This window comes from Astatotilapia calliptera, chromosome 5 (assembly GCF_900246225.1).
Source record: "Astatotilapia calliptera chromosome 5, fAstCal1.2, whole genome shotgun sequence".
In the NCBI taxonomy this organism is placed as follows: domain Eukaryota; kingdom Metazoa; phylum Chordata; class Actinopteri; order Cichliformes; family Cichlidae; genus Astatotilapia; species Astatotilapia calliptera.
In genome coordinates, this window is record NC_039306.1 from 7284849 (window position 1) to 7298909 (window position 14061).

The window sequence follows — 14061 nt, forward strand, 5'->3', positions numbered from 1 at the left end:
GGCTACACTGCCAGCACTGCAAATCAGACAAGTGCATTGCTGGCTTTTCTGCATGGAGATTCAGTGATTGGGTATGCGACTGACTACCTCTGAGTGGCTGCTGCCCACATCAGATAAAACACTTAAACAATTACTGTCTTATCTGCTGTGGTGGGAGAAGGGTTTCTGGCCTCATTATGACCAGATTAGAGTGAGAAACAGAGCCCAACTCACTGTTCACTCCTGATCATCAGTCCACTGGGCCCTCAGGTGACACTAACCACATTAAAGTCTTTGCAGAGACAGATACAATAACAGTTAAACATAACCAGCATGGTTTCCCGTGGCTGGAAAACCTCACTCCAGTGTAGCTGAAACAGAAACTTTGAAAAGAAACAACCATTGATTGTTGTGGTAAATTAATAAATAATAATAAGTAATTGTTCTGTAAAATGTTGCATTTATTAACCACTATTCTTGTCAGTAACAGAATTTACTGTTGTTCTTTTTTACCTTACATTTTAGGAAGGTGATTACAGTTTAAATGTTACCCAGGACAGACTGCTATTGCACTAATGCTGCATGCAAGCACAGATTGAATTAATAATATATATAACTTTACATTCAAAACTCAACTAATAATAACATAATAAACTAGAACAACTCATTTATAGAAAAGCCCCCAAAAATAGGAGAAAGTGAGACATGTTTTAGGCAGCCAGTTCTCACATTTCGTCCTCGCGTTTCTCTTTCTGTGTCTGCCTCTGTCTTTCATGTGCAGACAATGTGAAAAGACACTCAGAAATTCAACAATAGCAACTAAAAGAATAATGAAATCTTAATGCTGTCTTTGTACTGTCAAACACACTCTCCCGCTCTCTTTCCCAGTCACTCTCAGTGCTTTCACGTTGTCATTTTTTATTTCTTCTGAACCATTCTTCCACTCTCTGCGTACATCTCTCCCTCTTGTCCTCTGCAGGCCAGTCGGGACTCGCGCTTTGTGTTGCAGGCGACTGTGATAGCCGTGAGCTTCGCTTTACCGTGCCCTTACATATCTCAACTCGACAGAGTTCCATAAGAGTTGTCGCTGGATGTCTGAATGTGCTCTGACAGCTGTTGACAGGCCCTGTGGTGTTATTATTTATCTAATCAACGAGCAGCCTGTCCGTTCTTTAATTCTATGCTGGGAAAATTCATTGCTTGGCGCTGGTATGAAGGACTTTACCTGGAGGAAATAAAAGAATTGAAGTTTGCTTAAAAATAATCTGATAAAATGTGAAAGTGAGGACAGAACATTAAAACAGTAAACGATTTTTAGCAGTGCCAGTGGCTCTAGTGATGGCAATGTCAGGCAGTCTAATTCTTTGGGGGCTTCCTGCTCAGAAATGGCCTTTGGAGTTAATTATACACATAAGCATGAGTGGTCCACTTACAGTAAGGCCAATAAGTCTCTGTTGCCTTATTTGACAGAAATATGTGCATTCTTCCTGTTTGTTTCTGGTCATTTGATAAACAAAATGTCTGTATTTCGTGAATAAATACATCTCCAATTACAAAACTGGAGTAGAAAAAATATTAGAATATTGCTGTTGATTTCCTTTCGGCTCTGCTGAAAGCCTCTAGGAATGTGCTAAAAATTCTTCAATGCAGGAAAGACCCTACTCTGTCTTTGGTATCCACAGAAAAGCCTCATTAACGGTTAGATGGACTTCCATTACAATTTTTTTCAGCTATCCATGGTAGCAAGAGGATAAACTAATGACTTGATGGATCAGGGTTATCCACTAACTCTTCAACATGCACTATTGCAGCAGCACAGAGGCAGGCTTGTGCTGAAATATCTTGAAGGGGGTTTGAAAATGTTTCACATATTCGTACACTGTGTTGAACTGAAATAGTTCCAATGACTTTGACTGACATTAACTGCTCAAGCTTTAACATCAAGTCATGTATTTTAGATGTCTGACATTTAGATTTATGTTCCCGCCACATCCTGATTAGTGTGATCTCTCCTTTGAATTTAGTGCTGATTATTATAAAAATTATTGTTTCAGGGGTTTTTTTTCCAACTAACTTGATTTGCACATATAGCATTGTGGTTGCGAGCATTGAGCTAAATCAGACTCTTAGTTTTGTTTTTATTTTATTACTTAGATTTAGTTTACCAGTTTCATTTCATTTTTGATGATATAAATAGCCATGACACCTTATTCATTGAGGTTTAGTTCACAATTTAAGAAAACAATAAATGGTATTCTTCACAGTTGAAAAGATCAAAAACTTGTGTGCGTAATTTGCAAATTTGATCTAATTTCTTCTTTTCCTGCTCCTCTGTCCTTCTCTGTGTAGACCATGCTGACTGCCATCTCTATGAGTGCCATCGCTACCAATGGAGTAGTGCCAGGTGGGTGAGCAGACGCTGGCACCACACAGTCATCGCTGTTTGAGTCTGTCCGCTTCTAAATTTCTCTTTTCGCTGATTGCTTTTGGCACAGTACACCCAGCGCAGCTTGATATCTCCAGAAACATTAAAAGCTTTAGTCTGGGATCTTGTGCACTTTAGCTCCTTGTCACGCAACATTATTTACACAAAATAAAGCATCAGCCAAATGCTTGTCATGAAGATCTGCATCGGCAAGTTTGTATCTGAACACAGACACATGAACGTGCATATGCAGGCTAGCTACATTTTATAAGCGAGTTTACATAGTAATGATGGCCTGCATCTTACCAGTTGGTGTGCATGCAGCAGGGGTCAGAGCAAATTACAGGCTTGTAGAGAAGTGTGGAAGTGTATGCCAATTATAACTGTCTCTGTTATAACCAGTCCCAACCCTTGTGCTGCTCCAAAGTGCTGATTAAGGTCTATTTATTTATGTTCAGTTAATTTATTTGCACACTGCTTGTGCATTTGTGTATAACAGTGTGATAAGATGCAATAACAAGAAAACCTTTTCTAGCAAATTCAGCAAAAATTACAACTGTCAGAAAGCAGTCTACCAAAATAAAAAAGCATTACAGAAAAAACTATTTTCTATCATTAATGTATGGAAATCGTTTTTTAATTTTAAAGAAATCTGCTGGATATTCACTGGTGTACACAGTGGACAGTTTTTTAAACATCTCTCTTGTTCTTTGTTGTCAAGTTTCTTTTATTTGATTGTGTAAAATGTTAGTCGTTAAAAGAGACAAAATTGAAGTGAATGTCTGCACTCACCATGGTGACATGCTAATGTCAAAACTAATTAACAGATACAAAAATATATGTATGGTTCAGCATGAGATGTCATCGTTTAGTCTTCTCACAGACAAAGTTACCCATTAAATGAGTACTTCAGAGTGATTTTGTGCTGTTCGTGTAGCTGGAGGCTCCTACTACATGATCTCCCGTTCACTGGGCCCTGAGTTTGGGGGAGCGGTCGGAATCTGTTTCTACCTGGGGACCACGTACGCTGGAGCCATGTACATCCTCGGAGCTATTGAGCTCCTCTTGGTGAGAATGAAGCCCTCTTTGTGTTCACTCTCTCTGACTTTGTTAATGTCATCACCAGGCAGTAACATGTTAACTTTCTTTTCATTTCATTAGTGTAGCATAGTTTATTAGTATTTAATGCCATAATTAATATTATGGCATTTGTACCCTCAGACCATGCAAGTGGTTAAAGAACAATAATAATAATAATAATAATAATAATAATAATAAAGTCCTGTCCACGTTGTTCAGGTCTCTGTCTTGTAACAGCTTCACCTCTTTCTGCTATTCACCAATGTTTAGAAATGAAACGCATGTGTGAAAACAGCTTATCTGCTAGTGTCAAACATCCAGCCTGGAGTGTGGAAGGACCATTTAAAAGTTGACTCACCCCATCATGGCTCAACCAATCAGCGATCACCAAGTCTTAGATAGTCTTATGAATCATATTAAGTGATGCACTTCTCCTCAGGTGAACTGCCTGTTTTGAACCACTTATTTATTCTGGAACTGATTCTGGTTAAATGCTCGTTTTTGGACGTTTTTAATACATCCCAAACAGCTGCCACATTTATTTATTTATTTTTTGAGTTCACTTCTATGTGAGTGAGAGAGAAAAGCGTCTAATATCCTGTCTATTTGAAATGACATCCATTTCAAGCTTATTCATCCGTGATGTCACAAGACCACGATGACCTAAAAGAAAAACGATGTGAGCTGCCAGGTTAGTAGACGATGACCACTCAAATCACAGCTTTTTCTTCCCTGCAGTAAACCCTCCAACATCACATTTTGACAATTTTTACCAAGGTGATAACACTGTCAGACCCGCAACTCTGAGGGGAACTTTGTTGTGCTCCAGTGGCAAAATATTACCCTTTAGATTCAATTATAGTGGTAATATATAAACGATTTTTGCACCATGTTGTTCTGGTCCGAGCAGATTTGAAGCCAACATTGGAAACGTTTCAATGGTTAAAGGCAAGGAGCCAAACAAAACCTCTAGCCCAGAGGTATTTAAACATTAATCACTAATGTGTGCAGGGAATGTGGCTAATCTTTTCTGTCTGTTCTTTGTTTTAACCAGGTAACAACAAACATTTTCCAGTACTAATTTACAATTTTGTTTTCACGTGATTGTTCAGTGTTGTAATATAAGCTTCTTTTTTTTGCTTGTTTGTTCATTTTAGAGTGAGTTTGTTTTACCCTTTTCCAATCTTCATATTAAGTGTGTGTCAGTCTTCTTGTCCAACTCTAACAACTGTGTATTTCTCCAAATGTCAAATTCCTCCTCTGAAGGTGTCCTATTATGTGCATTTCCAGATCAAAGTGTGTATTCCTGGACTCTCGCAGAGTAGCTTTGTATGATTTACAGTTCAAAATAATCCTTGTTTATCTTTCTGGCTGACTTGGTGTTTGACTTTGGCCACAGTTAGTATCGTTATCTGCCTTCATAATAGCATAATATCTCCACTTTAAATATATATTAAAAAAATGATTTGATAGATTTACTCCTGTAGCTACAATGACCTGTATTGCTTGTTAATCTCATCCATGCTTGTTACTATTTTTGTTGTTCAGCAGAAGGAATATGATCCCTCGTTTTTAATCCTGCCTGCAAACCTCTGGCTGACTAAATTTTTCTAAAGAGGGGAATAGTTATTAGAGAGTACAACAAGTCTAGTATAAATAAAATTAAAAAAAAAGAAACCATAAAATCCTTAATTTAAGTATATTCATTGAAATTTGGGAGGGGGGGGGTTGTTTATTCCAACTGGTCAGACCCACATCAATGAAACTTCTGATATTCCTGAAATCCAATCAGTGCAAAGTGAAACAAAAAAAAATGTTACGCTTCTAACGAATACAAAGCAGAGTATTTGCATGTTCTTCTCCTTTGGTTGATTTTCATCATCACTTTGCTTTGAAGCTATTTTCTTCTCGCAGTATGTGCTCTTCAATGTGAATTCTGATTAGTTTTTGAAATGGCGCGATCTTTCATCTCAATCTTTCGCTTCTCTCCTCCTGTTTCTCGTTCTCCTCCTCTGCCTTTCACTCCACACTTCTTCCACTGCAATGCCTCCATGTTGCATGGGATATTGGGTAATTATGCAAATACTGCATTATAAGGGATGAAGACACTGCCTGAGTAACAGGATCATTCCTTGAAACAGCTCTCATCACTTTGGTCCACTGTTATCAACTGTCATTTTTTATTGTTAATAATATTATTCTGGATGCCTCTAATGGTTATGGAGTTTGATCGTGTCTGGAGGTTAATTCTGTCTTCTGGGTCAAAGCTGGCTTAGTTTCCATTGTAAAATAACAATCCTTGCAGAATTGTAAGGAGCGGATCTCGAGGAAGACTGATTTGAATATGTTTCATCCTTCCACCCAAGTCAGGAACACAAACTGATGCTGCTATTTTAGGAACCATGAAGAGTTCACCGTGAAGCTACGATTTGTTTGCCTAGTGATGTGCTGTTCTTAGCATTCAGCCAAATGACCGAAACCACAACTCACTGCTTGTTCTCTTGTTGCTCTTCATAGTGATAAAGAGTGTTCAGGCTGAGAGAAAAAAGACACAAATTTCCACACTTATGTAACAGCCTTGCAATGAATCATCTAAACCTGATGACAGATAGTGACGGTCTAATTAGGGGTTTACCATCTATCTTCTGACTATTCTTAGACTGACCCGTAGTAAAAGTGTAATAATGGCAGTTAATGTTTAATATTAATACCATGCTTGAGTTGTTTAATTAAGAATTAAAATAGCAGCCAGTAGTACGAGTTGGTGCTTCAAGCTCCATTAGAGGACTTTTAATGTGACATCGCATATATTCACACTTCACAGAGTTGTCCTCTTTTACTCATCTCATCCCTCATTGCCTTTCTCACCTTTTTTATTATATCCAAGCAAGCAAGCAATTTATTTATATAGCACTTTCAGACAACTACCAGGAGAAAACAAAGTGCTGTACACTTGACATGACACAGAAAAAATGATACATTAAATTAAAAAATATATATATATACATCTTTCTTTTCCATTTAGCAGCAAACAGTGAGGTAGAGAGGCAGGTTTGTAACCTGAAAACTGCCAGTTTAAATCCCCAGACAGGCCATAGAAGGTGAGGAGTGAAAGTCGCACTTCCAAAACATGTACCACTAAGATGTCCTTGAGCAGCAATGATATTTTCTGGATTTTTTTTTTTAAGATAAAAGTACTGCTGATTTCCCTGGATACATAAAGTCAAAGATAAATAAATAAGCTCCTTTCCTCTGCAGATCTACATTGTGCCCAAAGCAGCCATATTTCCCCTGGAGGGCCTAGAGGGTGCTGAGGCCGAGGCCGCCCTGCTTAACAACATGCGCGTGTACGGGACCATCCTGTTGACCTCCATGGCCACAGTGGTGTTCGTTGGCGTAAAATATGTTAACAAGCTGGCACTCGTGTTTCTGGCATGCGTCATTCTCTCCATCTTGGCTGTCTACGCCGGAGTCATCAAGACCGCCATGGATCCACCTGTATTCCCGTAAGCAGTTAGAGCCAAGATAATCCAATATTATATAAGCTGAAATGGTAACAAAAGCCCAGACTAACACACATCTTATCTACATGCTGTTTTAGAAAAAGCAACACATAATTACATGCTAGGTTTGGAGAACATGCCATTATTATATCAGTGGTACAAAGGCACCAGCACTAATTTGCCTTATTTTTTATTTTACATATTTAAAAATTAGATGAATTTACCTGAAAACTAAGTGTTATAATGTGATACCCATCATTGTTTTAACCTAGGTGTCAATAGATGTCAGAAAACAATTTAAAACAACAGATATTGTTTAACTATAAAATTAATTTAAAGAAGAAAAAAGTCCAAATAAATTGTTTACATCAAACACGCATGCACAAAAGTCGCTACAGCAGCAGTATTTCAAAATTGTGTGCTTTTCTATTCCTCTAGGGTGTGTGTTTTGGGGAATCGCACTTTGGTGTGGAAGTCCTTTGATGTTTGTGCCAAGACCATTGAGACAGCTAATGGGACAGTCACAACCCAGCTGTGGCAGATGTTCTGTGATTCACCTTTTCTCAACGCTACCTGTGACAAATACTTTGTTGCCAACAATGTGACTGAGATCCAGGGCATCCCTGGGGTCACTAGTGGAATCTTGGCAGGTTGGTTCATTCGTTTTGGATCCAATTATCATCTTTCTATACTGCTGAGTCACTGACAATTCATTGGCGTTCTTTTCTAGATTTCTTTTTTTTTTAAATGAAATGTTTACGATAAAATACTTTCTTAGGTCTGAATGTCCTGTTTTTCCCATTGATCTGTTGTTATAGTACTGGAGTGTCCATCAAGAAACACTCCAGTACGAGCAGCTTTAAATGTTGTAAAAAGAACTTAAAAAGTTGATTCATTTTTCTAGATATTTGCTTTCAGATCTTTTTAATAAATGTTAAAAATGGTGATTTAGTGTTACAAAGACAAAGTAGAGCAAACTTATTTGTTAGCCTTGGGCTTCCTGAAACCCTAAGAAAAACCACAGCTAGGCAAACCTTGTTTTACCCTGGTGTAACAGTAAACTCTGAATTAAGGAGTCACACTTAAAAGTCACTTTAATTTTTTGACTTTATTTTTTAGAGATAAAACATATCATATTTTATCTCCCATTTTTAGGGGGAGATAAAAACCTCCCAAATCCACCTACTCAAGCAAAGTAATTCATGTTTCTGTTTTCTGAAAGCATCTTTTTTTTTTACTGATTTTAATAAACTAATTAGAAATTGTAAATAGTGACTAACTCAATTTTGAATGGCTGAAGAATAAAGTAAATTTGTTAATTAGTCATGGAGTTCAGTCACCAATTGAATATTTGGCTAACATGGAAGGATTAAAAACACCTATTTTCAGGTTCTGTCTGCATGAATATTTTAATTCTAGTCCTCTCTATGTTTCTTCAATGCCAATCCAGACAACCTGTTTGGAAACTACTATGAGAAAGGGGACCTCATTTCCAGGGATAAGATGGAGTCAGTGGAAGACCAGGACGATCCTCTAACCAACGCTAACCGCTACGTGTTAGCCGACATCACCAGCTTTTTCACATTGCTGGTTGGCATTTACTTCCCGTCTGTGACAGGTGAAAGCATAAACTGTTCTGTCCACTTAGTTTTTTCTTATTGTTGTTCATCATTGACACATTTATTAATTTGTTCACTTATCAGTGTGCTGCTGAGTGATTCTTTTGTTAACCATCTGAGAAATGGCATCCCTGGTGTTGTTCTCAATGTCAGACATTTATATTTATTCAGCTTGAGTGAGTTTAGCTGAAATTACTACATTCTGCTGTTTGTAGCACACGTGTTTCTACAGTATGTGCACAAATCTCTGATCTTGGTAACAACTGTCACTTCACTGTCTCTCCAGGGATCATGGCTGGATCCAACCGTTCTGGAGACCTGCGCGATGCACAGAAGTCAATCCCCATTGGAACAATTGCAGCCATCACCACCACCTCTACTGTCTGTATCCTTTAACAACTGCCGTGACGGCAGTTGTTATGCACACACACCACTGCATATACAGTGGGGAAAATAATTGTTTGATCCCCTTCAATTTATACGTTTTCTCACCTATAAAGAAATGGAGAGTTTTTATGATAGTGTCCCTTTAACGGAGAAAGATAGAATATCAACCAAAACTCCAGAAGAAAAAACGATACATAAAATTCTGACTTCATTTGAATGTCATTAAATGAAAAAGTATCTTTACCCCCAAACAAAGTATGACTTAGCACTTGGCAGAGAAACCATTGTCAGTTTGATGTAGCTGGTCACCCAGTTTGTACACCTAAGGAGGAATTTGCCATTGTCTTGGCTGTTACTTAATAATTCGAAACTCCAGCTCCCTCCAAAGATTCTGTATAGGATTGAGTTCTGGAGACTAGCTAGACCACAGGTCAGCAACCTGTGGTTCGCAACCCATATGTGGCTCTTTAGCTGCAAAATGTGGTTCATGAGCCATGGGCTAGGATTAGAGTTACACATATACCGGTTTATTAATTGATTCTCTCCCAATTACAGCCATCATCTGCCCATCTTCCAGTTGTGCTGCTCTCTTTCTCCCATTGTCTGGTAGGAGGAGCTAAAATGGCTCTTCTAATGTTGAAAGTTGCAGACACCTGCACTAGGTCATTCAGTGACCTTAATGTGCTTCTTCTTTAACCACTTCTTTGTTGCCTTGGCAGTATGTTTTGGGTCATTATCATGGTAGCTGACCCATCCACAACCCATCTTTAGTGTTGTGGCTGAAGAAAAGAGGCTCTTGTCCAACATTTTACCGCCCATTGGCCCCACAATCCAGTCAAGTTATCCTTTACCATCAGCAAAAACAGTGCCTCAAAGCATAATGCTTCCACCTTCATGTTGACTGGTGAAATGGTTTATTCAGCATTTCTCTTGCACCAAACAGGAAGGATCGAGTTGATCCCAAAGAGCTTGATTTTGATTTCTTCTGACCAAGACACCTTCTCCAAGTCTTTTCTGAGTTCACTGGAAAACATCAGATGGTCCCATAAATGTGTCACCTTAAACAGGGAGAAAGCAAGACTTTAGTCCATTACAGCGTAGTGTGTTACCAATGGCGTTCTTGGTGACACTAGTCCCAATCGCCTTCAGATCATTAACAAGTTCTTCCTGTGTAGTTTTGGGCTGATCCACCATCTTTCACATGATCATCCTAACCCCCACGAGGCAAAATCTTACATGAATAATCACAGCTATTACCTTCTCACCAGGCTTCTTGTTGGTGGTCTTGAAGCCAATTCCAGCCGTGTGCAGGTCTAGTCTTGTCTCTGACATCCTTTGAATACTCTTAGCTCATACCCATGGTAGTGGGACGTAAGACTCTGTGAAATGGTGTTGCAAGTTACAATTATTTAGTGATTGATTATAATCTGTGTGCCACATGTACAATACTTAAACAAATACTGACACACAAATATGTAATGATTGGGTTTTTTTTCAATATTTAATTTTAAGGTTTCTCTCCATTAAAATGAAACTACCATAAAATTAGAGAATTATCATTTCTTTGTAAATGAGGACCCTCTCAAATTCAGCAGGGGACTGAATAATTATTTCCTCACTGTACCTATATTTTATGTCTGGCCTTGTTGTGATCAAACTTGGGATAATGAATTTGTAGTGGTATTTAAAACGGATCAGTTCATAAAGGACACTGTAAGAAAAGGTCAAGTTTACAAATTTTAGATTTTAACTAACGTGTCTGCACAAACGCACTCACTGGCCTGCAAGAAGCCTCATAATTAAAGGTCAGCATTTTAAATTTGAAAAGGCCATAACTTCTGTGATACCAGTCTAATGCCCTCAAGTAGTCCAAAATATGAATCTACCATTCATGAGAACACATTTCCTATCTTTGTTTAAATCATGGCAGCTGGCTTCTGAATAATATTGGTATTATAATTTGGTATTAGAGTTTGAGCTATTTTGTCATGTGAAACCTTGTTAATATTTCAATGAATGCTTTAAGTCTCTTTGTACAAAATTCTTGAGCACATGTCTGCCATTTATGTGCTTTAACATATAAGGCAGCCTATACCGTGTAGTCTGAAGCAGCTATAATGGAATGGCTGATCTGATTAGGATCTGATTAGGATCTGATTAGGATCTCTAATCACATCATTGAGCTGCCTATGCACTTACCAGTTAATGAAACCAAGACATATTACATGCAATGTAATATGCATCTTATCTCAGAGATTTACTACACAAAAACGATTGACGTCTTTCCTCAGCAAATGCACTTAATTGGTTTATCAGATAATTAAGTGCATCTTCAGATGGAACGGTTTATAATTCTTATAATCACTAAACCAAGGCTCACTAAAAAGTGTTGAATATTTACCATTTATTTATATCGTTATGAAATGACTTTACTTTCTTGAACCATATTTGCTCAGACATGTCCAGTGTGGTTCTGTTTGGTGCCTGCATTGAGGGTGTGGTCCTCAGGGACAAGTAAGTCTATCCTTGATTGAATAAAAATCATCCCTAAATACAACAATAAGTCTGAGACTGACCACTTGGTTAATCGTGTTTAGGTTCGGAGAGGGCGTCCATGGGAACTTAGTGATTGGCACATTGGCTTGGCCATCACCATGGGTGATTGTGATTGGCTCTTTCTTCTCCACCTGTGGAGCAGGCCTCCAGAGCCTGACGGGAGCGCCTCGTCTCATGCAGGCCATTGCCAAGGATGGCATTGTGCCCGCTCTTCGGGTCAGTCTGTTTTCTTCTTACAGCAGACTTCATAGAAGAAGTGGACATAGTGAAACCAATGGGCAAGGGGCTTTAAAGTGCATTCTTTATAATGGCCAATAGGTGGTGACTCCCCTGGGTCAAAAAAAGAAACGAAATTGTATGGAAGTATGAGAAAGTTACTCTGTTTCTTACTTGATTTAGCTCAGAAAACAATATCCTAATGATTTTATGTATTCAGTTATTAGTTTCAGTTCTTCTTCACTACACAATCTTGTTCATTTTGTAAATTATTATTTTATTTACAGTACAAAATATAATAAATCGAGGTCTCTTTGGACACATTAGTGATTGATAGTTTGCTAATTTGTGAGTGTGCATTCTTGGGGATGGATTTGAGCTGAGAAGAACCATCACAAAAAGTATTAAATCTATTTTAATCAAAGTCTCAACAGTTAACTTACTTTTATCAATGTTATATTCAGAGACGTGCAGTAAAACAATTGTATTATACACCAATTTTCACATAGAAAATTGATAATGAATCAGTAAGGAAAGTAATCAGAGTAAATTGAATCAATAATGACATTAGTACCAATAAAGTCGTTTCAATATTAAATCCAAATAGAGAACCTAATATGTTCTTCTCCTCAAAATAGAAAAAAGCAAGAAGGCCAAGATGCTAACTGTGAGGCTTCAAAGCATAAATGCATAGGTGTCATCACCACTATTACATCCTCTGCTTTCATAGAATCTGTTTTGTATTTATTACATACAGTCAACATATACATGTAATGACTTGACTAGAATTAAAAAGGTAGAGGAAGATGTTTATGCAGACATACTCCTAAAATAGAAGTGGTGTAAACATGTTTTCTGTGCCGGCATTGTAGATCTTTGGCCACGGGAAGGCCAACGGAGAACCCACATGGTCCCTCCTGCTGACGGCTTGTATCTGCGAGAGTGGGATCCTCATTGCCTCCCTGGATGCAGTCGCTCCCATCCTCTCCATGTAAGACTTGGGGAAAAAAATCCTTTAATTTCTTGCCATTTGAAAAAATAAATAGATTAAGGGGAATAAAACCGTGGGGGATTTCAGAGCAGCTGGTCCCCTGTTATTACTTAAACAATGCAAATACCAAATTTTATGGTCTCAGAGGGGTAGACCACTTTTCTGCTTTGGTAATGCAGTCATAAATACAAGTGAATGTCATAGATGTTAACATAACAGCCCTTCTGGATTTCAATGAGTGAGCTCTTTCTTATATTGTTAGAGTAAGTAAGAAGAGGTTTGTTATATCCTGTTCATATGTGTTTCCTGCAGGTTCTTCCTGATGTGCTACATGTTTGTGAATCTGGCATGTGCACTCCAGACACTGCTGAGGACACCAAACTGGAGACCACGGTTCAAGTTCTACCACTGGTCAGTTCACCAACAGCAAAGTGAAGGAACAGCTGAATTTCAAGATTCACAAACGTTTTATATTGCATGTTTCTGTTTGCCTCTGCATTCCACTCTATAGGACTCTTTCCTTCCTGGGGATGAGCCTGTGTCTTACTCTTATGTTCCTCTGTTCCTGGTACTACGCCATTGTCGCTATGGTAATTGCCGGTTCCATCTACAAGTATATTGAGTTTGCAGGGTGAGTGTTTTTCTGTATCAGGTGTTTTTTTCAGTTTACTTTATTTTCAGTTAGTTTTCTGACTGAGTTTGAGTACAGATGGTAGGTGTCTAATTAGCAAATCTTAACATTTTTGTTTTATTGGTTGAGTTGTTTTTTATTCTATATGTGATCTTCCTCAGACTTTATACTCTAGGTAAAGTTGTTCAATAAACCTCTTCAAAATTTTTTTGCAAGATTTGAGTTCAGTTAATAATCATATGTATACAAATACTTTCTCTGTGTACACTACCAGTCAAACGTTTGGGCACACCTACTCATTTAATGTTTTTTCTTTATTGTTACTATTTTCTACATTGTAGATACATACTGAAGGCATCAAATGTATGAAGCAAGATATATGGGATTATGTAGCAAAGAAAAAAATGTCTTATGTCTCTTATTTTAGATTCCTCAAAGTAGCCACCCTTTGCTTTGTTGACAACGCTGCAAACCCTTTGGCCTTCTCTCAATGAGCTTCATGATGTAGTCACCTGAAATGGTTTTCACTTCACAGATGTGCCTTGTCAGGGTTCATATGTGGAATTTTTTGCCTTCTTAATGGGGTTGGGACCATCAGTTGTGTTGTGCAGAAGTCTGGTTGGTACACAGCTGACAGCCCTATTTGACAATTGTTAGAATTGATATTATGGCAA

At 38.1% G+C, this 14061-nt stretch overlaps 1 protein-coding gene across 4 annotated transcripts in view; it reads left to right on the top strand.

The window, feature by feature from the left end:
- The window catches only part of slc12a5a (solute carrier family 12 member 5a), a 213254-nt gene that overhangs the window by 179809 nt on the left and 19384 nt on the right, over positions 1-14061 (top strand). For all 4 annotated transcript variants that reach the window (XM_026166925.1, XM_026166926.1, XM_026166927.1 and 1 more), the window contains exons 5-15: positions 2329-2383; positions 3342-3472; positions 6743-6990; positions 7426-7637; positions 8438-8605; positions 8893-8991; positions 11450-11507; positions 11591-11765; positions 12638-12756; positions 13069-13167; positions 13268-13387. In XM_026166925.1, coding sequence (XP_026022710.1) covers positions 2329-2383; positions 3342-3472; positions 6743-6990; positions 7426-7637; positions 8438-8605; positions 8893-8991; positions 11450-11507; positions 11591-11765; positions 12638-12756; positions 13069-13167; positions 13268-13387 — 1484 coding nt within the window. The remainder of the gene's footprint in view (positions 1-2328; positions 2384-3341; positions 3473-6742; positions 6991-7425; positions 7638-8437; positions 8606-8892; positions 8992-11449; positions 11508-11590; positions 11766-12637; positions 12757-13068; positions 13168-13267; positions 13388-14061) is intronic.